Below are 24,483 nucleotides of genomic sequence, written 5' to 3'. Positions count from 1 at the left end.
CACGCCGTAATTTCGCTGCGATTTATGGACCTTTGACTTCTGATGAGGAAGAGAGATTTAGGGTTTTGCAATGAGGATGATATTTGGCAGTCCTTGATGCTATTTTAATTTGCATCTGTACATTTTTCAAATATTTAATATCGCAGTCTTTGTACCGTTTTTAATAACCAAGAAAGAGTTTTGCCTCCTTCGGAAGTCGAGGCTCGTTTTTTCACCGGATATATTAACTCCAGCTCACCGCAAACGCCGGCGCATCCACCTTCCCTTATTTGCATTTTCACCTGTTTTGCAGTGCGCCGTCCATCGTTGCTTTCGTGCGTCTCGTCGCACGCTTAACGACAATTAAAAACGCATTAGTGCGATGAATGTGCGGGAGCGGTTTTTACCGGCGAAATGCGATACACACACAGATAGAGAAAGAAAGACAGAGAGAAATGAAGGAAAGGTAAAGAGCAGGCGAGAGGAGAGAGAGAGAGAGAGAGAGAGAGAGAGAGAGAGAACTCGAGGGAAGCTTGGCAGGCTGCATAGAGGGAGGAGGGGATATAATTTGATACGTTTACCATTTGGTCTTATTTTTGAGTAATTTCGAGTCGCTCTGGGCGTCTCAGCTGCGAAAGCCGCAGCACAAGCTTCCCGTAATTACAGGCCGTCCGACTCGGCTCTTCGTTTCTCCGCGCTGCGCTGTGTCGTCCTCGTTGCTGTCGTGGTTTCCTCCTCTTCTCTTCTTCTTCTTCTTCTCCTTCTTTCTTCTCCGCTTCTTCATTGCACGGCAATGGACGAGTTAAGCGCGTCGCTCCAGGCGATGTCTAGGAAGTTCCTAGGGAACCGCTAACGATGAAGCGCCCGTTCGCGATCCCGCCATGGGATCGATAGGGATCGCGAATCGATCGCGTAGCGCCCACCTTCATGAAGATCGCATTTCGGATTATATTATAAGATCCTTCCAGCGATCGCAATCTTCTACTTTAGCTCGTTTAGGGATCTTAAGAGTCGAAAATAATAGTAGAAATTGAATTGCATACATAATATGTGTATAATTAAATTACATTAAAATATAGCATTTGTTTCCTGTATAGATTGGTACAATAATTCTTGGGGACGATAAATTTTCAGTAATTCCCGTTTACCATTGATCGAGAGTTACAAAAGCGCGTGTAATTATTTATCACGTTTGTGCGCTGTTTGCAAAGTTTTCTCGCGTCGTTAAGCGTAATTTTAGCCGTCCTGCTGGCTGATTAATTATTAGCAAAACACGATTGTTACCTCATAGTTGCGGACCATAGTCGCGGTATGCAACATATGTCGTGCATTCAAAATCGCGACCGAGTACAGTCGCAGTAAGAGTCATCGCATTACTATTCATTACCCACATAAATAGCGATCGCTTCAAGCACGGGCGCGTCGCTAATGATCCTTTATTCCGTCGCTGTAATTAGCACCGTATACCTGCAGAGAATCGCCCGCTCGTGTAACTCGACATAATTTACTTTTATCTAAACTCGCCCTCTGTTGTGTAAAATAATAGAAAAAAATACATTATATGTTGCAAGTGTTGGATTTAATGAGACAGATTAATAAATTGCAATCAAAACGTATTAAAAAATAATCTTTATTTTATTTTTAATGTATAAAACCTGTATTTATAGATAGGATTGCCATCTGTCCTCTTTTTTTAGGACGTTCGGGGATTTTCCAAAGGTGTCCAGAATAATTATGAGCGGTAATTACTTGGGATTTTGGAAAATCTTTTCGAACGTCTCCAGAGAGGAAAGAGAATGGATATGGCCATCCTAATTTATAGTAAATACAATAATAATTAATCAATTTTGTTTGTTGAAGATGACTAAAATTGACATAATTTTGTTTGTTGAAGATAACTCAAATTGAACCGAAATGTCTGATTAGCATCTGTGACAATTATATATACATATATATGTCTTCCAATTATTTATTAAAAGGTTTTTATTATAAGAATTGTAGATTGTTACTGCTCTGATTCTCGACATATTTATTAATTGTTATTGTTTTATTTAAAATCTATAATGTCTGTATATAATCTAATATATAAAATCAATATACTAATAATAGTTAATAATAATAGTTTCATAACTACAAGATATAAAAAAAGTGAGAAAAAGAATTCAGAGTTATTTGCATGAGGCATGCATGAGGCACCAATAAAGCTGCTATTATAATGTTTATTAATATATACAATAATGCATAATAACAGTTACTTATGAATTTATTTTTAAATACAGTCATTGTAGAAATATTGTAGTATATTAACATTACTCTGCAAATAAAAGACAAAGTAAAGCATTTGCAATGCAGCATTTCTTCAAATTCGTTTGCTAGGATTTACATGGATTACGCAAATTACGCTGGATTAGGTGGAAACGACTACGTTATCGCCACCTCGGAAAAGCGTTGATTAACGCGTTTATTCTCACGCGAGGCGCTTTGATTCCATCAAGGATCAACCTTCGTCGCGCGATTCGCAAGAATGCGTTCGCACGTAGAAATGCGTCCTATTTAAGCAATACATGTACGTGCGATGTGTTTATTAAAGCGTTTGTTCGCGATTCTTCTACAAGAACGCGATTTTGAGGAGTGACAACGAGAAATGGACTGTAGAGCGGAACAATGATATACTTAAAGTCCAATGTTCGAAGAGGCATGCCACTTAATTAATTTTTATTTAAAAATTTTATACTCTTTTCCCCTCAACCAGTCCAAGAAAAAACGAGATAGATAACAGACATTCAATTGGAGTTTAATCATCCTTTTTCGTGCGAACCTTTTATTTCTCAAAATGAGGAAAGTGCGATTTACTATCGTGATGAAAAGCTATTTGGAATGACAGGCCTATAAAATCATTTAAAAAGATTATAAGTATGACGGATTCTTTCCTGATGCAAATGGGATTAATTCTGTTAGATATAAATCTCTATCCGGATATCAAGATAGCTGCTCATTACCCAAAATCGCGGGTACTCACGTATCGACAGCATTAAATGTAGTGATTTATTCGGTCGATTGCAATACTATCGGTCGATGCATTTAACCTACTTCTCAATCACTTTGTCAGCTCTAATGCCGCAATTGAGAATCCGCTGGCCGGCAAAAAATATGGGAAATGTACAGATGGCTAGGGGATATAGCAGTCGCCGCTCTATCCAGCTATTAACTTGTCAGTTTCAGCCGCGAAGATCCTAACGGATAAATTTTTCGCAATGCAAATGATACGATTCACCGTTGCGGCTGGTCGCGTGTACGTTGTACCGGTTACTAGCTGCATAACCTACTGCGCGTGACTTATTTAGATCACTTTGCGCGCTGACGCTGTAATTTAGAAACCGCAATGAATAATAACACGGAAGGTGCATGCAAATGCTAATTGATGTCGGAGATCGTCAGGGGGAAGGATAGAAAGAAGTTTGAAACTTTGTTACGTTTATTTCGAATTATACAAGAATCTTTCCCAGATTCTCTTAGTCTCGCATTGAATTTCCGTATGTCGTGTAGCATAAAATTATTATCGCGTAATCATATGCATATCAAATTCTTTTGGAATCTGCATTCAGGAAAAAAACATAATGCTAGTAACTTATATAGGATAACTATACAAGTTTTATATTACGTAGAATTACAGCGTCAGTGTATAATTTTTCACCGTATCATTATCGTGTTTCACAAGATTCTCGTAAAAAATGTAAATGTGAAAATGATAAAGTCCATACGAAATTGTTCTTTATTGACCGAAGAATCAAGTTTTTGAGACGTCGTAACATTCACAACGAAATTTACACAAAAATATAAAAATGTTCACTGTTTAAAATTCGATATGGGTACCCAAGTACCCGTGCATTGACAGAAGAGTTATGTACATAGTTCAATAAACTATAAAATAGTACATGGTTGCAATGATTATAAAATAGTTTATTCAACTATGTACACGTTAACGACTAATCCATTTATTAACAATTATTTTGTAATTATTGCGAGTATAAAATAATCTTTTTAACTATATACATTAATTCTACATATAAAACTTGTATAGTTGTCACCCATATAGTTGCCACCACGACTTTTTTCTCTGAGTGCACAAACGCCCCTCGTCAAACTTTCGATTTCTAGCAGTTGGATTTCGACTCGGTATCCCTGCGATATCTCTTTAACTATTTTAAAAACCGATTGCTGGGAATCGGATTAACACTCTATATAACAGTCCTGAAGTATAGTCACGCGCCGTAGGAAAACTGTGCGGGCGACATGGCGATTTATCGTCCCGAGCTTTCCGCTAAAGCATCTCGGGTGACTTCCGGCATACGTGGCTATCGGCCGATCGACATGGCTCTTTCGTGGTAGAATACTCAATTACCTGGCCCAGAGTTCCTGACTTTGTATACCTTCTCTCTACCTCCACGAGTAGGTGTTACTCTTTCTCCCATTTGGCACGCACGACCCTATACAGTTCGTGAACGAATTCGTGGCTTGCGTGCCGATTATTTATTTTCAAGGCAAGGCCTCTATGAGGCATATACGGACACTAGCCGGATGACGTTCTGGCGTTTAACAATTAATTAATCGTTAATAAATCGCGACCTCCGTTCCCCCATTCGCTCATGCTAACCGTCCGAACCGCCTGAAACTTTATACCAGCAGCTCCTCGAGTAATTAAATTACCATTTTAATTTGTCGACGGTGAATTACGCGTTCTTACCAACATCGCGCGATCCATATCGCTGATTCATTATTTAGATTCTACATTTACCTTCCTTCTTAATGATATCTCATCAACTTCGTAGTAATCTCTTCTCTTTTTTTTTTCTTTATTTTCTTTATTGTATTTTCTTTTAATTTTCAGCGAAAATGATATCGCTATTATAACCGAGTCTTGTTAAAATAATCCCAGATTAGATCTAAATGACTCGAAACAAAGTTTAAAATTTTCTAAAATTTTTTGAAATTTTAAATTTTGTTAAAATTGTTCGTCTCAGGTCCCGACATACCCGGCTTCTTACTTCAACCCTTCAGGAAGCCGAAGAGAATAAGGACAGCCTTCAGTCCAAGCCAACTGCTTAAGCTGGAACACGCCTTCGAGAAAAATCACTACGTCGTTGGCGCGGAGAGAAAACAGTTGGCGCAAGCGTTATCATTGACCGAAACTCAGGTAAGCTTAGAAAAGCTCAATGAATATTTTATATTGATCTCATCACACAAATATCGAATCAAATGATTTTTTCAATCAAACTCAGAAATTCTTCAATCGGAGTTGCTTCTATTGTGTCTCTAACGAGCCAATTATAATGATAATTACTATTATTATTTGCCATTTGCGTGATATAAAAAGTATTATACCCCAAGTAATATCGAATATTTTGTTAACATCATTAAATATTTAATAAGATTTAGAATTGTGATTAATAAAATCAATCGTTTGATTGAGATTGATAATTACATTAAGATTATCTGATACACGAACGTTTTCTAGGTTCCGAGTGTAGTACGCGATGCAAATGGTATACGGAATTAATAAAGTAATGTCAGTGGCGACTTGACATTAGCATTCTCGTGACGCGTTAAGCAAGATTGATATTTCTTACAAGAATCACGGCGTGAGAAGAATCACGGTCTCGCTCGAAGATACATTCGCGTGACGCGGCGATCCTCATTGTTTTCTCTGCTTATTTCGTAGTCAGTAATAATCGTTTCATTTGCACTTTGCTCGAGCGTGATATAGTCTTGATTTATAAAAAAGATATTACCATCATTGTAATGTAATACTCCTGACACTTTATAGACACGCAAGACAAGAAACGTATTTATTTTTTCTCATATGTATTAATTTTGTATATATATATATATATATTTACATATAATTAATATATATTACTATATATTAATATATATGCATATGTATATTCATTAATTTGCTTTTATAATATGTATAAAAAGATATATTATGTAATTTAATTTTAATCTCGATTCAACTTACTCTTCATCTTTTTCTAATTCTAACAATTAGAAAAAAATAAAAAAATAAGCTGAACCGAGATTAAAGTTTATCTACATTGGTAGAAACGGACATAAATAAGATTAATTATATACATATACGGGGTGTCTTGTAACAATTGTAATAACGCTTAAAGGCAGATTCTTGAGATTATCTGAGATTTTATTTTGAAAATTCTTTAATATCTCAAAACTATAACACTTTTTGAGTTAATTATAAGCACTTATAAAATTAATGAATTATTGTCTAAAATTTAAGTGTTACAGTAAAATGGCATAGTGTTAATTAAGGACGAAAACTAACTACTATCTCTCTTGTCAGTACATCGATATAACTATTACATATAAAATGTTATTATCTGCAATGCGTTTTATATCGGTAAAAGCAATCATTATCTTTAAATAATCTTTATATTAATGATATTGACAAAGAAGAGCGATAATCAACTAAAAAATGATTATAGGCTGGTATTCATAGTCCGCTTTTATTTCAAGATCGTCTTAAGTAATGTCTTAAGAGATGTTAATATAGCCTTCTGATTGGTTCGTGGCATATCTTAAGACTGTACTTAAGATAGTCTTAAATATAAGAATTGAGTGAATACATGTAATCTTGACGTTTTAGTAGAAAATTTTTATCTCAAGATAATCTCAAAATTCTACTCTCATGCATTATTACGATCTTTACGAAATACTTTGTACATACAGGGCTTTTCAGATCAATTGTTACAAAATGAGACGGTAGATGTCCCACATAGCATACTTTTTCTGAGAGATGTACCGAGAATGTTTATGGACATCTTTAAGACATCCCTTGAAAGTCTGTGCTACATAAGACACCAAAATATAAACGTTTTTATTAAGAATTTTATACAAAACATTATATGCAGTTACAAGCATCGTTATAGGACTAAAAACCGTTAAAGATTCTATTGTTGTTTTGGAAAAAATTGGACGCCAAAGGCTTAAGGGTCCTCTACATAGAAGTCGTAGATGGTCGTGGAGTCTTAAGTCGTAGGAAACTGACCAATTCCAATCGAGTATTCTCCTTATATTTGATTGTGATTGGTTGGTTTTCTACGACTTAAGACTCCACGACCGTCTACGACTTCTATGTAGAGGACCCTTTATTCCGTAATCTGTTTGTTCATCTGGTTTGGGTCTGTTGAGGACTTATTTATGGTCATTTAGAGATTATATTGTATGAAGCATCTGTCGAACAAAAAAAGACTCTTGTTATGGATCATCGCTATGTATGATTATATCCTGAATATACAGTAATAATCCATGGCAAAAAGGATTCTTTTTAAATACAGCAATACTTGTCACAACGATGTTTTGTATTGAACTTAATGGTGACTCTAAACATTTGTTTAGAGTCTAAACATTAACTAGTCAGTAAGAAAGAATAAAGTCCAATAATAATATTTTTAACTGTTTAATTTAGTGTATCACGTAATGCCACATGATGTCCATCCAATAGGGTTGGGTCGTTACTTTGTAAAAATAACGCAGTTACTTTTAACTGATTTTAAAATGTAATGTTGCCATTTCTTAATTTAGAAAATAACAATTTGTTATTCTTTGTATACTAAAACTTAAAATTCTAATCTCTATATAGCAAGCTGTTCTCTATATTAAAGTTATTTAATGTTAATTAAATCTTTTCATAATTATTTGTATTAATATTTTTATTTTTTAGTACATGCTTATCTTTTTAGAAAATTAAATTGTAATTTACATACGCAGATTTTATTAAAAATTTTTTAAACATATATTGATTTTAAACATTAATATTATTATTAATAGCTTTAATATTCACTGCTAATACTGAAAACTTATAATTTACGTTATATATACGTTATATATACGTTATATATACGTATATACTACAGATTTTCAGTATTGACAGTGACTATCGGAATAGCTTGAGATATGAAAAGTACAAAACAATTCTTTTAATATTTAAGTTTATACTATAAACTATTTCTGGCGAATTATATATACATATAAAGAAAGCAATCTATTGAATATAGTTATAAAGATAATTAAGAGATAAAAGTAACAGCTGAATTCGTCACCGTTATTGTAAAAATGTCACAACATTACCGTAACAAATAGGAAAAAGTAACGAAAATGATAACGGCGTTACAAATAACGTGTTACTTCCTAATCCAGTCAACCAAACATGCTTTGCTATTAAAAATATTTGATAACCTACGTCTAATATTTTAACTTTTGTTTAAAATATTCTGTATGTATGATACATGTGATTATTCCAATGAGATAAAAAAACGGAAAGAGATCATCATTATATTGATGATCTTGTCCGCAAGGTTTATGCGCAAAAACTCCATTATTCATTAACGTATATGTCAGCTAATATCGTATTTCAACATTAATGTGGTAGTAGTATAATACGGCAGTCATATAATACCAGACGCAATAGATTAATGCAATACGTCGACGATATTTATTAGCGGTATTGATATTTATTATCGTCGGACATAAGGATTACATTAATCTCTCGTTAACGTCGCTATAGAGTCGCTTTCTACTCCCTTAAATAAAACATAGTCTTCTTGTTTATAATTTGGAATTAGCATTTAAACGTCGCGTCAAAGAGAGTTCAGATGCGACAGAGCGAGCTAAACTAAAATTTCCAATTGGCTAAAATTCGCGTGTCAAATAGAACTGCAAACTTAAAATCTATAACTACTTATAGTCCGAGATATCAAGTATAGCCGCGATTGAAGGTAACAATGGCTATGTACTCGTGCGAAACGTTAATGGCGCAGATCGAGCGAGAGAAAGAGGGAATGAAAGCGCGAACGGGAGATCGACAGGGTCGTATAACGAGGGGATTGATATGCTAATCCGTGACCGAGGGGTGGCCGTGTGTCTTTCGGTGGTGCTCGATACCGTTACGTGCACGCACTCACGCACGCATTCAAGTACTCACGCACTCACTTACGCAGGCGTATAAGCGAAAGCAAACGTAGAATCGGGCATGGCGCACTCCGGATGCATTCTACGTGCGTATATCACGCGTCGCGTTACGTATTCCATGGGCGTAACGCGCACCAAAAAAGGGCAAGATGGTAAGGGTCGGCTGACAGTATCGGGAATTAAGCCGAGAGAAGAAGACAGAGAATAAGAGAAAACGGGAAACCACCGAGCGTGGACGCCATCTTGGACCGCCGCGTCGCGCCGCGCGCCGCGCGCCGCCGCGCCGCCGCACCGTCGGGATGTTCCAAACAGGCTTCTGCCTCGCGTTCTCTTCTTCGTCCTTTCCGCATCGCCCTTCTTCATCTCCTCCTCCATCTCTTGGATCCTCGCGACTATCTCGCGTAGAAAATATACAGCCAGACGACATTTCTTTTCTTGCGTGTGTCTCACACACTTTGTTAGTGTCGGGAAATTCGAGTGACGAGCAAGGAAACTTGCGGTGGGAATTTTGTAAAATTTATTCCTTCTCTTTTTTTTTACTTAGCGTATTAAAAATGTGCATTGCGTAGTTTCACGAATTCTATTTTTAAAAAAATTTTATATATAATATTATTTAATGCGTAAATACAAACTTATATTGAAAGAAATATAATATATTATATATTTATCACTTTGTTTTTAATTATAGTGTTAAATATTATTTTTGACATTTATAAAATATTCTACTTTTTCCACACACTTAGGATCAATGTTGTTCAAATATTCGAAGAAAAGCAAGTAACAATGTAGAGAAGGTATATAGATAAATGACTCAGCCAATATCGTATCGTAAAGAAAACTCATAGCCACTTGGTAATGCAAATTGTTCTTTGCATCGTGAATAAGATAAGCCGAACTACATGGAAAATTTATACAACTGCCAACGTACTTTTATTTCCTCTTAAAAAAAATGAGGCCAACTCCTGATCGCGTCTGCCTCTGCTAATTTCACGTAAACATTTATTTTTCTATACACATATTTATGCGTTTATTTTTATATACACACATATCTCGATAATTATACAATAATTACGCACGTGAGTAAATAATTATATAGAATTCTTCAACTTTGTCGTTATAAACATCGATATGCGAGGAAACTCTCATGATTAATAAATAATATAATGCCGTAAGAATAATAAATAATAACGCCATCAATGCTGTCGACTTTGTCGTTAAATATGGTCTCGCATGAGAGAAGGTATGATCGCGCGGATAAGTAGTTGCGGCTTTTTTCCATGCCAACGGACCGTTTACTCTGCTGTGGGCGTCACGTTAACAAGGCGTGAGCGCCAGAAAGCGATGGAATTCCACGCTTCTAGGCACAAACGCGCTCCTCCGGTTCGACAATCTCTCTCTCCGGTCGCTACACATTTCTCTCTCCCACGTCAACCCGGCTTCGAGATTCGCTCGAAGACATCGTGGAACACGGCCGGGCTCGGGGACTGTTAACTGTACTTTATTACGTGCTGCCCTTGTGGATCCTGCACGACGACGACGGCACGTCGTTAATAAGGCGCGAATATCCACGTGGAATTCCGACGAGGCCTCTTCGCGTGACTCCGGGGGCCCCATGGATTACCGGCCAACAAAGTTTTCGCGCGCTGCGGCACGTTACACGCGCCGTGTCGGCGCGTGTTAAGCTGCCTACACATCGAACGGCACGAACAGCAGTGGATTAAGGTGTTTATTAAAAGACCTCAGGCGTGAATCTATTCGCGGCCTCTTATTTATCGCGATAACGCGAAAATTCGAGAGTCAAGAAGCTTTAAAGAGTATCATGTATTATTGACCATATTCAAATGGGCAACAGCTATCCCAACAGTTCGTCAAATGATTGAATATGATTGGTTCTTACTTTTAGATCCAATCAATCATAGTCAACTGCTCGGCGAGCTCAGGCTAGCTGCTTCGTCCAGCTTGAACACGCCTTTGGCTGCGTGAGAAAGCAGTTTTGTAACAGGAATTTAATTCTTTAATAATTTCTTCTATGATTGGTTTTGCTCTTAATTCCTTATTGGATTTAAAAGGATTAAACCAATCAGGGCTGCGCATCTATTTGAAATACTTTTATTTGAAAAACAGTATTGGTAAGACAATTATATTTTGTATTTTAGTTTTAATAATAGAAGATTGAAAGTGTTTTCTATTTCAAATACTAACATTGATACTCAACCTTATTATTTGAATTACGAAATACAAAAAACTTTCAATCTTCCGATTTTAAGTATAAAATACGTAATACTTTTATGTGATATCCGCTGAGATAAAAAATACAAAATACGCTTGTAGCAAATAGTGTGTTTGAAATAAATGTATTTCAAATACATGCTCAGCCCTGAAACTAATCATATTAAAGAATTTTACAACAGTTGTAAAATTGTTTTTTTTTTCTACTAAACGCAGCATTATTTTTACCGATTAAGTTCACAAAAGCGGTCAAAATTTCGACTGTCTTTCATTAATTAAATTAAAGGTTCTCGTTTGTAGTTCCGAACGCACGCTTCTATGCACGCGCTGAGTATATCGTGGCTTGAGATTAGTCAAGGCCGGTGAATATACCGTCGACTTTCGAGCACGAGAGCGAAACGCAAAACGCGACGCTGCGCGACGTCCGCGTGATCGCGATTCGGCGACTCGTAATGTATTCGCCGGGTAATTGCCGGGATAATCGCACGCAATTAGAGCTCTAATGAGGGCCACCGGGTCGCGTGTAACGTGCGTTCGCCTTATGAATCTTAACAAGCGCGAGAACAACCAACGTGTGTGTGCGCGTACTGCGCATCTATATATATATGCACGCGCGTGTATATGTGGGTGTGCGTACGCACGAAAGCCGAAGGATATAATGTAACTGCTAATTACGCGCCTCTCGCGACGCTGATTGGCTTCCGCGGAGAAGGACGCGCTGCAGGGATACCGCTAATGGTGTATCATCTCGATTTGCATAACTGCAGTCGCCCAGGGGACCACTCGGAACGAGATGAACGGGCCGATCAATGGAGGCCCGAATTAAACGTTGAAGAAAAATACCGAATTCATCGACGTATAAAAAATTTCGTTATATGTATTATGTTCTATATATAGTATATATAATGAATTTATATATATTATACAAGAATATAATTACATATTTTTATATCTATTACATGTAATACATTCTATATTATATTATATTATATTTTGTATTAAATTATATTTATATATATTATTATGAATACAAAATATAATATAATGCATAATAATTTATATATATATATATATATATACATATATGTATGTATGTGTGTGTGTGTGTGTGTGTGTATATTTGTAAAAAATATTATAATCTAACTACGATAAATATGCTGATCAATATAACTATTAATTAATTCTAATCGAATATATATAGATACTTTTTTTAAAGACAAAGCGAGATAAACAGCTCGTGACCGCTGGTTGGCAATCGATATAGTTGAATTACATGCATGACGCGAGAGATGAGAGCGCGCTTTTACAGCTGAATGTGAGCGCATTTTGCGCGTCGCAATTAGCAGTTAAACATTGTATAGCCAACGTAATTACGTTGCGTTATCGAAGACAGAAGGAGATATCGGGTCAGACAAAGGACACAAATTGAAGGCGACGTTGAATGTGAACATTGTTGAGTAAGTGGACAGTGTATGTTTATATGTGTGTGGTGTATTTGTGGTTATGAATTTTGCACTTTTTCTCCCAATATCTTTATTCCAGCATCCTCTTCAATTTTGTAATAGTGTCTTATGGCAACATATATAATACAGTCCTCTTCAATTTGCATTTTATCTTGCGTCCGCGAGAAAACTTGTTCTTCCTACGAGTCGTATCTCTCGCTAAGAATTAAATGGTAGATTTTGTTTAATAACAAGCATAATTATCGCGGCATAATGTTCGCGATTCTTTGCCATCGTAAGCTTTCTCCGTATTTGCAATAATGTCCGTGTGTGACGTTAATTATCGTTCACGGGAATTTATTAGAGAAAGCACGTCGTATTTTTCGCGAGATCCATCGATGACTTGTTATTAATTTATTGTCGATTATGGCGACGCCGTTATTATGGAGACTCTGGCGTTAATCATGCGCGCAGCCTATCGTCGAGATCGACTCTCTACGGATTTATCATCCCTCCCGATGAAACGGTGATTAATTATCACGATTGCCCCATCGGTATGCGAACAGCGAAAAGAAATTCAGTCCCTATTTAAGAATCATCCGGATCATTAATCTCGCCATTAACTCGACGATTTTTCTCGACGATTGTCTTTGTCAGGCATATATTTTTGTCAGTAGAAATGTTCGTCAAAATTTGACGGCGTTGCTTAATCACTTTGGTGACTATCATCTTTTAATGTTTTTTTTCCTTTTTATAAAGTCACTATTACGCAATGAGAAAAATGGTTTGATTATACTAACAAGATATACATGATTGAATATATTTTGAAACCAGCAGAATTTATAATTATTATGATAGGATTCAATATTTTATAACTGGAACGTTCGACTTAACTGTATGAATTGGTTAATATCTTCTAGTTAAGACATTGCTCTTGACAGAGGGCAGCAGTAGTCATCGATAAATAAACGAAGTGGACCATATCCCTGGTGAAAATTTTTCTTATAATTTTTATACAAATTGGAACATTTTTCAGAACTACTCAGAAATATTCAGAAAGTTCACATCTTCTTTCAGAATTTTTCATACATGTGAATTCTGAAATATTCTGAGATTTCTCATCCCATAATTTTAAAAAAATATTTTTAAATTTTTTAGATTTTATAACATTTCATCAGAAATTATACTTACAAAAAATCTTAGAATCGAATTTATTTTCTTTGGCGGTTTACTTTTAAATCTTTTACAGACGAAAGAGACAATTTCAGAACGATTGTAGAATTGTGATGCATAAGGCAAGTAAGGAAACCGCTGCACTATTTTTATATTTGCAACAGCTATCATGATGAGAAACCAAATACAAACGGCCCCGAGTTCTGAGCGTTCCTTAAACGAAACAGGAATGTGAAGAATCTCCCAGTTCAAATTGATGAATGTTTACAAGATAGCTATATGGAATGTGAGATCTCTATACAAAGGAAGTAAATTGCATAACTTAATACACGGAATGAAATGCCTTGAAATTAAAATTCTTGAGTGTGTGAGATCAGATGGTTCGGACGATATCAAGATGAATGGCTACCCAATGTACTATTCTGGTTCGTTTAATGACACACACTAGAATGGAGTGATAGTCATTTTGAAGAACGATGTGTTATCTCTGTTGCTTTATTAGCCGTTGCTTTTTGCCGCTTTCAGATCGGGTGATGCTATCGTAGTTAAAAAGTAATCTAGTAAATGTAAATATACAAGTTTATGCAAATAAAAGTAATCAGGAAGTGGAAGATTTTTACGAGCTGATCAAATACAAAATTCATATACAAAAAAGCATGAAATTAACATTATCATGGGAGACTTTAACGCTAAGGTTGAAGATATTGGTACTGACGAGATGATAGGTCATTATGGATTAGGTACTCGAAATGAAAGAGAAGAACGACTAATGCAGTTCTGTCTAGACAAAGTGGTGATTCAAAATGTTTGGTTTTAGATACAGCTAAATAATCGTCACGATGATAGAATTGTAAGAAATCGGATTGTTTTCATCCTGACGAACTAACGCTTCAGAAACAGCATTCAATTTGTGAACATACTCTAATGTGGACATTAATTCCGATCTTAATTTGCTGTGCGCAAAAATAAAATCACGTTTGAAGAAAAGAGTTCCATCTAAGAGACGATTAAAATTTAATCTGGAGATGTTAGAATCCCCTGAGACGGCTAGCAGGGTGTGGAAAGAGATTAATTCCGGAGTAGTGAATATCTGCGAATTCGCGGAAGGCTGCATTGACGAGAACTGGGAAAGAAAATACACAGTAAAAAATTGTGCGTCTATATGTTAAAATTTTCTTGTGTTACCACACATCTTTTGATTATTATTACTTCAATGTAAAATTAACATACAACTGATATGTTATTATTTTTGTAACATTTTCATGTGTTAGATTTATGTCACTCTGGTAACTTAATATTTGTGTAAGTCAATTAAAAATGGAATATTATTTTGAGTATTTTTAACAATTAATTGAAATGTTTATTTCAATTAATTTACATGTCTTAAAATCTATTTAACATTCTAAGAAAGGTTGAAGTAAGTTTTAAAATAATCGTAAATTTTGACACACAAAATAATCAAATTTTCTATTACAAATATTCCATTACAACTTCAGTTAAAATAATTATTACCATGTGTTAATTTAACACAAAAGGTAAATGCTCTTTTGAAGTACTTGTATGTTAATATAACACTCGGAATAAAATGTAATTTACACTTCAAAATAGTTACAGTAAATGTATTAACACAAAAATCTGTAATATTAATAAGTGACATATTCAATACAACATTTCGTTTATTTATTGAATGGAAGATGATAGTAATATCTTTAGTCCGTCCGTTATCAGTCCTATTGTCCTCTGCCGTGCGAGAACGTGCAAGATCCTGATCTTGCTTTTCGAAACGATTCAGAACGAAAGCGAGTTACGTACGGGATATTTGTAAGGAAAAATTAAGTGCAAATTATATTATCTCATTTTAATGCTTAACATCAATCCAAGAATTCTCTATATAAGATAAGTTTACTCACTGTATTATTTTTATGAATGTAAGGTTAAGATTTTAATAAGATTGGAAATAATAAAGTCTCGGTAGTCTAAAGGCTTAGGACGCTTGCACGGAATGCAAGAGATCCAGGTTCGACTCCCGGTCGAGGTAATATTTTTCGCAATAAGTTTATTACAGTTTTTTAAGATTAAATTTGGAAAATTTGGGAGGATTATTAATATTTCAAATTGATTGCGTTGAAAGTCTGACAACCATATCGGTTCGCAATTATAATTTCTGAAATTAATTTATTTAAATGAATATACATATATAATATAGTTCAACATCTTAACATTCAGACCGTAGTGGCGCTTCGTATTTAAAGTAATGTTAAGATTTTAATACTGCGTTTTTGTCGTATCATAACTTCGGATTCCTTTAGTCCTCTGTAGAGTTATTTTAGTCCAAATTTTATTTTCCAATAAAAAGTGAAATTATAGGTTGCAACGTTTACATTAATATCTAATAACAGTTATGTATTAAAGAAAAAGTAGAGGAAAGTCGCCGATACTGACATAGGTCTCCTAAAGTGACACCCCCTTATTTCTCAGAAATTAACTATTGCACTTTATTAATACTAATAAAATCGTGATCTGTTCAGCTAATTAAAGAAGAACAAACTCATAATTCATATATTTTTGGCTTATTTCTATACCAAATCAACTAAAAACAAATCCTGTGAATCCTAGAAGAAAATTCTCACGGTGTTCTTTTGCAAATTGCGTAATTAAAATAATATAGTGACTGTATTATCGATAATATTATTTCGATATGTCATTTTAAATGTTTATAGTTTCATAAATTAGTTTTCTTTACAGAATAGGATATATCATTATTTATAGAATAGGAATGTTGGCATTATTGCCTACTATGTCAGTTTTGGAGCCCATTTTGTCAGACGCTCATTTTTGCATAACTTACGAAAAACTTAATTATTGCAAAATTGCAAACAGTATTATAAAAATTGCTTATACTATCTGATAGAAGATACTTTTTACTTTGTATTTATGTTTTTGAAGTTGTATTTTTACCTTTTGTTTAAGAAATATTGTCTAAAAACAAAGTGATATGTCGGTATCGGTGACCTTCCCCTACATTGTAAAGTAAAGTTTTAAATAGTTTTAGTATATGAAAAATTGGAAAATAAAACTTGAACTAAAAAGTAATTCCACAGGGCTAAAGTAACCCAAAGTTATGGTTTAACAAAAATTTTATATGTATATTAATTAGGTATCGGATAATTTTTTGTAAAATTTCATTTAATAACCATTCAAATTTTTGTCGTACGAAATTTATAAAGATGGAATCACATGATGCTCGGCGATCTTATTATAATTCACCAACATAAAATGGAATAAGTTTGATTTTCGAATTTAATAATCAGAGGCATTGGGCAAAGATTCTTCACCCATATAATTACGAAATATTTGAGGCTAAAGGTACACACACACATACACACACGCGCGCGCGCGCACATATACATATGTTACACAATTTAAATAACACTTTACATAACTTTTTTATTATTTGAATTACCAACATTTTTTCCTTATCCTTACAATTTGTTTGTCACATTTTTTTTCAGTAAAAAGAAATATTTTCGAATTGAATAATAAACAATTTAAATTTTACGACGAAAAAAAGCTATATTGACAGAAGAATTTTTAATTGAACATGTTCAATTTTTCGGAAGAGGTGCTGTTATCATAATTGAGTTAGATAGGCCAATAATACAAGGTAAGTTCTTAAAAAAATATTTCAATGTATAATATACACATATATATGTATAAATCTTATTTACACATATGGTCATTTTTTTATAGATCTCGATTATCTAGCAACCCCAATACACCGAGTTCTTCTTTCATAACTGTTATATATACTTCTGAAGAAAGTGAAATATCAAAAACGTTTTTACAAAATATTCATTTACCATATTTCCAACTATCAAAAAAAGGACACATTGTTACAAAAGAAATATGAAAATATTGTCATTTTATAATAAATTAAAAAATATTTAATTAAAGATAGATCATCTAACGCAACGCGATCTTTTATATTAATTTTCAGATAATGAAAGAAATTATTTTAAAAAGTTCATGCGGAAAAGACATCTTTGAAGAGTATAATACGGAAGGATTTTTAAGTGATAGAAATAGAAGACGGATAATTAATATAGTGGTTACTCAAATGCTTACTTTGAAAAAAGAATTAAAGCGTCCATTAACCTCGTTAGATAAATGTCAGTTTGTCGAAACTATAGTGGAAATTTTTCCGAGATTACGAGATTCGGAAACTGCATTAGGCTATGTAAATAAAAAAAAACTCTATTTAAACAATATATTAAAAAACATAAATGTTCCATTAATGTATTAAAACGAAATTTTTATATTTTTATTTTATTGTCTTTTTAAGAATCTTTTTACGATCCAGTAACCAAAACAGGTTATTTAACAAATAGGCTCTCCAATGCAACAAGAGGTATAAAAAGAAAAAAGATGTGATAATGAAGAGTCTGAAAACAAGAAAAATGTTCCAAACATTAACATTACAGAAGATGAAAATAAGAACTTAACTCAAACTGAGATTGATGATATCATTCTTTTTCTCAAAAGTGTCACACATATGTTGTGTGCCAGGCTAACAAAACTTTACGTATTTGTAAAAAGTACTTAAGGTAGGTAATTTTAAAATAAGATAATAATGACACTATTTCGTTTTTTGTTTAATAGAATTAAAACATTTTAAATCGTACAAAATATATAAAAAAGATGATATAACTAAATTAATTACAGAGTATTTTATGTGCCCTTAGCTATATTGGTATATTTAAAGCAGAGAATCATATTATATAAAAAAGGAATACAATATTTTTTACTCTAAATGATTATGAATCATCCATTGTATGCATATTTATTTTTGTGAAAATTTATGCAATAAAATTAATAAAGATGCATTTTATTCTTATTAATATTCTTTTCTGCAATATCTGCACAATATTCAGTTTACATATTTCATGTCCAAACATTAGAGGAAAGCTGATATGTAATATTTCGACATTAAAATATATCGCGAAGTAAGTTGGGTCATTTTTTTCCGTTTTTGGAAGTGTAACTTTAAATGTATTGTATCTACAAGTCTTACATTGTGATAATAGTTATTAAAAATCATCATAAATTTAGGTCTATAGATGCAATAAATTCAAAGTTACACTATTAAAAACTCAAAAACATAATCCATTATCCATTCTCCGTTACATATTTTAATGTGAAAATAGTAATACAAACATTTACATATCGATAACGTTAATCATTTTAGGTAATTATAGTGATGTTAAAATTAACTATTTCTTATATTAAAATTATAACATTTGATTGTGTTATAATATTGTTCAAAATTATTTTCATTGTATGTTAAAACTTACATATTTTTATGTTAAAACATTGACACATTATTTCTGTTGATATGTTAGATTAAACTGAAGATTTATGTTAACGTGTACAAATTTTTTCATTCACATTATCCCACACAGCAAAAATTCCGAAATACATCAGACAGATATCCTAAAGATATCACATATCCCAAATATATCTTTAAGATATCTCTAAGATATATTTTTGATACATTTGCTGTGTGGGATACGAACGAAAATGTTGTATTAACATTTCTTATAAGTATTTCGGTAACTACTGTTCTATGTAGTTTTTACTTATTTAATATGATTAGTTTGTCAATAAATAACACAAGAATGAGTTACTTTAACTTAAAATTTAGAATGGATCTCCTGGGACATGTAAAAATGTTAAAATTAACATTTTTTTTACTGTGTAAAGGAAACTTATTATCTCGTTATAACGTATCTTTATATTATTCTGTATGGTTGTTATGAGAAAATGAACTCTGCCGTCTTCAGCTAATAGTGGTGCTGCGTAATTGCTTACTAATAGCATTTATAAGTTGATGTTATAAAGAGCTCTTTTAGAAGACATTTTATAGAAAGATGACTTTTTGATACAAGTTTTCAGATTTTAATGAGGTCTTTAAAAAGTCATCTTAAAGAATTCTTCTTTTCAACTCATTAGGCACAATACAGGCTTAAATAACAAGAAATATAACTGATTAGCAACTGCAGCGAGAATTGCGATCGCGGCATTTGTTCGACTCATTTTCTTTCACGCATGCTCTCGTGTTTAATGAGTGACTGCATTAGAGTACATCGGCTGTGTACAAGAACTATACTTACATGGACGATTGCGCTATCGCGGAAAATTGACGCCAATCAACTCATCAGCCTCCCGTCGATTCAGCTAACGATCGCTCATACTTGCGCGGTTAACTGGCGTATTATATTAATTACATCGAGCGCTCTCCCTGTCTGAAAATTCACGATTCAACGGCGCCTTATTGTCAATCGTAATGGAACGACATCCATAATCCAAATTAATTATCTTCAGGAACGATCGACGGGGCGTGCGATGATTAATGACGTCAAATCGAGGAGTTGATCCACGACAATCAATAGCGAGATATAGATTAATAGCGATATCACCTTCTCGTTATCGCTCCGTTACACCGTCAGGCCATCGTGTTACGTTACACCCTGATATTTGCTTAAGTAATTTATACGAAAGTTTACCTTACCCGCCGCAACATCCATCGACAATATCGGCGTACACCTCGTTACTTTCGATGGCATTGTTTAGACAGGAGAAATCTACGTGCGCATTTGAGTCTCCAATAAATAAACGTCAGTAATGTTGCACACGCGAAGTACCGTCGCATTTTTCTCTAGGAGCACATAAGTGTTCTCCTGTACCTCAATTGTATGACTTTTAACGACAGTTTGGTATCGTTATATTGTTTTTTTTTTTATCATGTGTAATACCTACAATATAACCACAATGACAATATAACGATACCGACACTATCGTTAAAAGTTATAGAATTGGGGTACTGGAAAAGATTTCTCGTTATATACTCGTACATTATCGTTATTTGCTCCATGGCCGCGCGCGCGGGTGGTATTATTAACGGCGATAATTAATGACGCATTGGACATGTGGTGCGGAAAGAAGGTCAACGATAAATCAGACTGTGTCACGGCGCGGTTGTTCGTCGTTTACAAAATAATCGTCGTGGCCGGCGAGCGGCGAGTCAAGTCTGTAAATCACGCCTTAATTGCTCCTTATCAGCGCGTCCAGTGAACGGGGACGTTCTTACGTATCTCGACGAAAAGCCGTCGATAAACAATGTTCAACATGCAAGTTTCAAGCCGTAGATCCGTAAATCGTTTTGTGACTTCCAAATGAGCTAATAACGAGTTAACTACCATGTAACAGCGTGAGTGCGTCATCCTATTACTTTACGTTGTGGAAGTTTTGAGGGATAATCCATAAAAGCGGAAATACGCACTCTTTAACAAAGTTTCAAGTTCGACTTGAAAAATTTGCTCGATAGATTGATTTTAAGTATTTTTTGTATAACATATCAAGTGATTCAAGAGAAGATTCAGGAAAAGTCAATAATGTGAGAAGAGATAGTATTGATCATAGTGAAGGAAAAAATTTGTATGAATAATTATCATTCCCTAACTTTCAAAAGTAACACAATTAAAAAAGCGTGATTTTCGATAAATTATTATCCCACGACACTATTATTACCATAAATAAATTAAATAAACATTATTTTATCAATCATTGAAGGTGAACTAACTTAATTTCATTTTAAAAAATCATTAAAATTGTATAAGATATCAAAAGACGTACTACGCTCATTAAAATTGTCACAACTCAAAAAGGACGGTTTTTTAAGGATATGAAATAGACACTTATTAAGAATATATTCTTTTTGTCGATATTATTCGATTAATCAATACTTTTCTGTCAAATTGAAAAACAGTTTTTTCCCTTTTCTAAGAAATTTAATTTGTTAATTTGTGTCGATTGAGCGATGTGTTTGATTCGGAATGATTTTCGAGACAGAGTGAGTTGAAGGTAGCACGTGTGGTATCATTCGCTGACTGGAGAACCAAGGTTATCCTTGTGTTTTCATTCCGTTGTATTTTCGTGGAATTGGATGAAGAGCAAAATATTCGCAAGTAAAAGTAGAGATTACGTCATCATTACTTGATACGATCACGATTTTTCCAGTTTTTTTTATCATATATGGATCATTCGTGTCTCGGATTAATTTTCATCACTTTTACAAGTATACCAAAGTTATTAAGTAATTCGTACATATACTTTAATTCCTTTAAAAAATATTTGTAAGGTTGCGTATTTAACAAATTATATATAAATGTTATAACTAATTACTTGATACTCTTATTTTAAAGAAAAGAAATACACAGAATACGAATGGTACTTTTAAATCTTTGCTACAATTTGTTATTGAATACAATAAATAGCGTTTTCGCTGTCAATGTGGGAAGGTAGGGAGAACAGAAATAAAGTAGAACAAGTATCTTTTGCTATATCGCGACTCGTCGAATAGAGCCGCCGCTCGGGGAAAATAAATAGCGCCGTATATTTCTGCGACGCAAATGCTCAGTGATACTTAGCGCGACATTATTAACATGCCGCGCTGTATACTGCCGCAGTAATTTGCATCCACGTCCGTGTTGGTGGGCGCGATTGCTGCGTGTCCCGTTAACAATGATCCTTTCGACGCAAACCGTATAACACGCGATAACGCAAATGAAGTGCGTAGAACGCACAATTCTACGTCTGTTTATCTTTTTTCTTTCTTTCTTTTTTTCTTTTTTTTCTCACCCCTAGTTCGACTTTCCACTTAACTTCCGATTCTGAAGAAATGAGCGACCTTAAATCGATTTTCTAAAGAATCGATTCTCTTCGCACGTGGGGTGTGTGTTTCATTTGATGGTCGCAACACTCTTGGAATCATTTTATCCTTACTGATTATGAAATGTTAAACAAAGATAAATAATGTTCGTGAATGTGTGAACATCAAGTAGAATACAAAAGAATTAATTTTTCATAAAATTATTAAAGAGCGTCTCAAAAGCTAGATATGCGGCTTTAAAAAGAGATAATATCGAGATCTTCTCGATGGCAGAGGACTGACAGCTCGGCGGTTGTGCCCTCTCCTCGCTTCGTTGAGAGCATAATTTTCAATCGCGCGTGTTCACATATTCATAAATATGTCCTTAGAACGAATTTATGGCTCGGTCGATCTTATCCCGACGCAATCTAAGAATGCGTTGTTGTTATCAATCTTACGTTAGCGGCAAATGAGTTTCACGTCGAGGTGCACGCTGTGCGCTGTAAAACTCGCGTGTGCGGAATCCTAAGTGCTTCATTGCGGAACGTAGTCGATGAGGAACTGCAGTTTCTGCGAAAAATTCTGAGGAAGCTCCTAATAAGCATCTAACGAAACTGATGCAAGTCTCGATTATTTTCTCAGATACAACATGTTCGCTATAAATACATGTTAATAAATTTCTTATCGCTGCTCGAGAAATAATCGCGTCACGGAGCAACCGTGACCACAATAATAATTTACGGTACATGTACGATATTATACACGTACATGCGCACGGTCTAATGTGATTTGAAGTGGGCTCTCATTCAGCGAAAATTGAGATTCGTGTCTAATTGCGAGGTCATTTGGCGCTGACGCGTATACGAACACCTTTGCGGTATTAAACGGGCAGGAAGAAGGGCCGTGCACGCCAGATATATCGAATGACGGCGCGCGCTTTATTGTTAGTCCGACGACGACATGCCTCATTATGCATAGAGAATCCGTACGCGGCCTGCATAATATGCAAAACTCCCTCCATTACCGTTCGCGACGGGCGTAATACGCCACGCCGCGCCGCTGCTTGGCCAGGAATATAGCAACCATATGTTATTATACACGCTTTACTCTCCTTCTTTTTCATTATCGTCACGACGAGGATTTCGAGGAGTGTAACGGTACGCGAGCAATTTATCGGAATTAAGGACGACAGCGGCGAAAACGGAACTAGAATATGCGTCGCGAGTACCGTTTTGCGTTCCCGAGTATTCGGATTGGCGCGTGAATAAACTTGTAATGTTTGTGGAATATCAAATTACATCTGACGTGACGCGGTCAAAATCTCATTGCAAATATTATGAAGTATTTCATTGATCAATCAAAAAATACTTCAAAGCATTTGTAGCGTTTGTAGCATCACGTTGATCATTACCTTCTGTCGTGCAGGGCGATGCTATATTGGATTATCAAATGTATCTTTTTAGCTGAGAATTTTTTATACAGTTGATCCATTTTTATCATTGTCGCGTGATTTGAAATCTCCGAAAAATTTTCTATTTGAAACGAGATATAGATATATTCGGACGTTAAAGGGAGGGAAAGCAAAGATTCTGAATACAAAAATTGCAAGCAGATTTTTTTTCTTTAAGAAAAGAAGAAGAGATGAATCTTACAAAAAACTAAAAAGAATAGGCCTATAATTGAAATGAAATATATTCTTCTCTGCGACTCAGACAATTCCGGATGCTTCTCAACGAACATCGTAACAATGTTGAATTTCGCGCGAGCGCTATTTTGCCTTATAAATTGGCATCGATCAAGGTAGCGAAGTAATTCTATATTCACGACGCGCCGGAACACGCGGCAATAATTTCAGACACGATGCACCCTGAATCCGATTTGCGTCGTACGACTCTCTTCAACCAATCAGAAAACAGAATTCCGATGATACGAAGCAAAATCCATCGGAATCCTGTTTTCTGATTGGTT

At 34.5% G+C, this 24,483-nt stretch overlaps 1 protein-coding gene across 1 annotated transcript in view; it reads left to right on the top strand.

Annotated features, from left to right (window-relative positions):
* LOC108767938 (uncharacterized) overlaps positions 1–24,483 on the top strand; it is a 55,201-nt gene that overhangs the window by 18,579 nt on the left and 12,139 nt on the right. Inside the window, 1 exon segment of the mRNA XM_083287374.1 lies at positions 5,001–5,173. Within this exon segment, the coding sequence (XP_083143500.1) occupies positions 5,001–5,173 (173 nt within the window).

Source organism: Trachymyrmex cornetzi, unplaced genomic scaffold, assembly GCF_001594075.2.
Source record: "Trachymyrmex cornetzi isolate Tcor2-1 unplaced genomic scaffold, Tcor1.1 scaffold74, whole genome shotgun sequence".
NCBI lineage: Eukaryota > Metazoa > Arthropoda > Insecta > Hymenoptera > Formicidae > Trachymyrmex > Trachymyrmex cornetzi.
The sequence above is the reverse complement of the archived record's forward strand: the minus strand, read 5'-3'. Positions and strand labels throughout refer to the sequence as shown.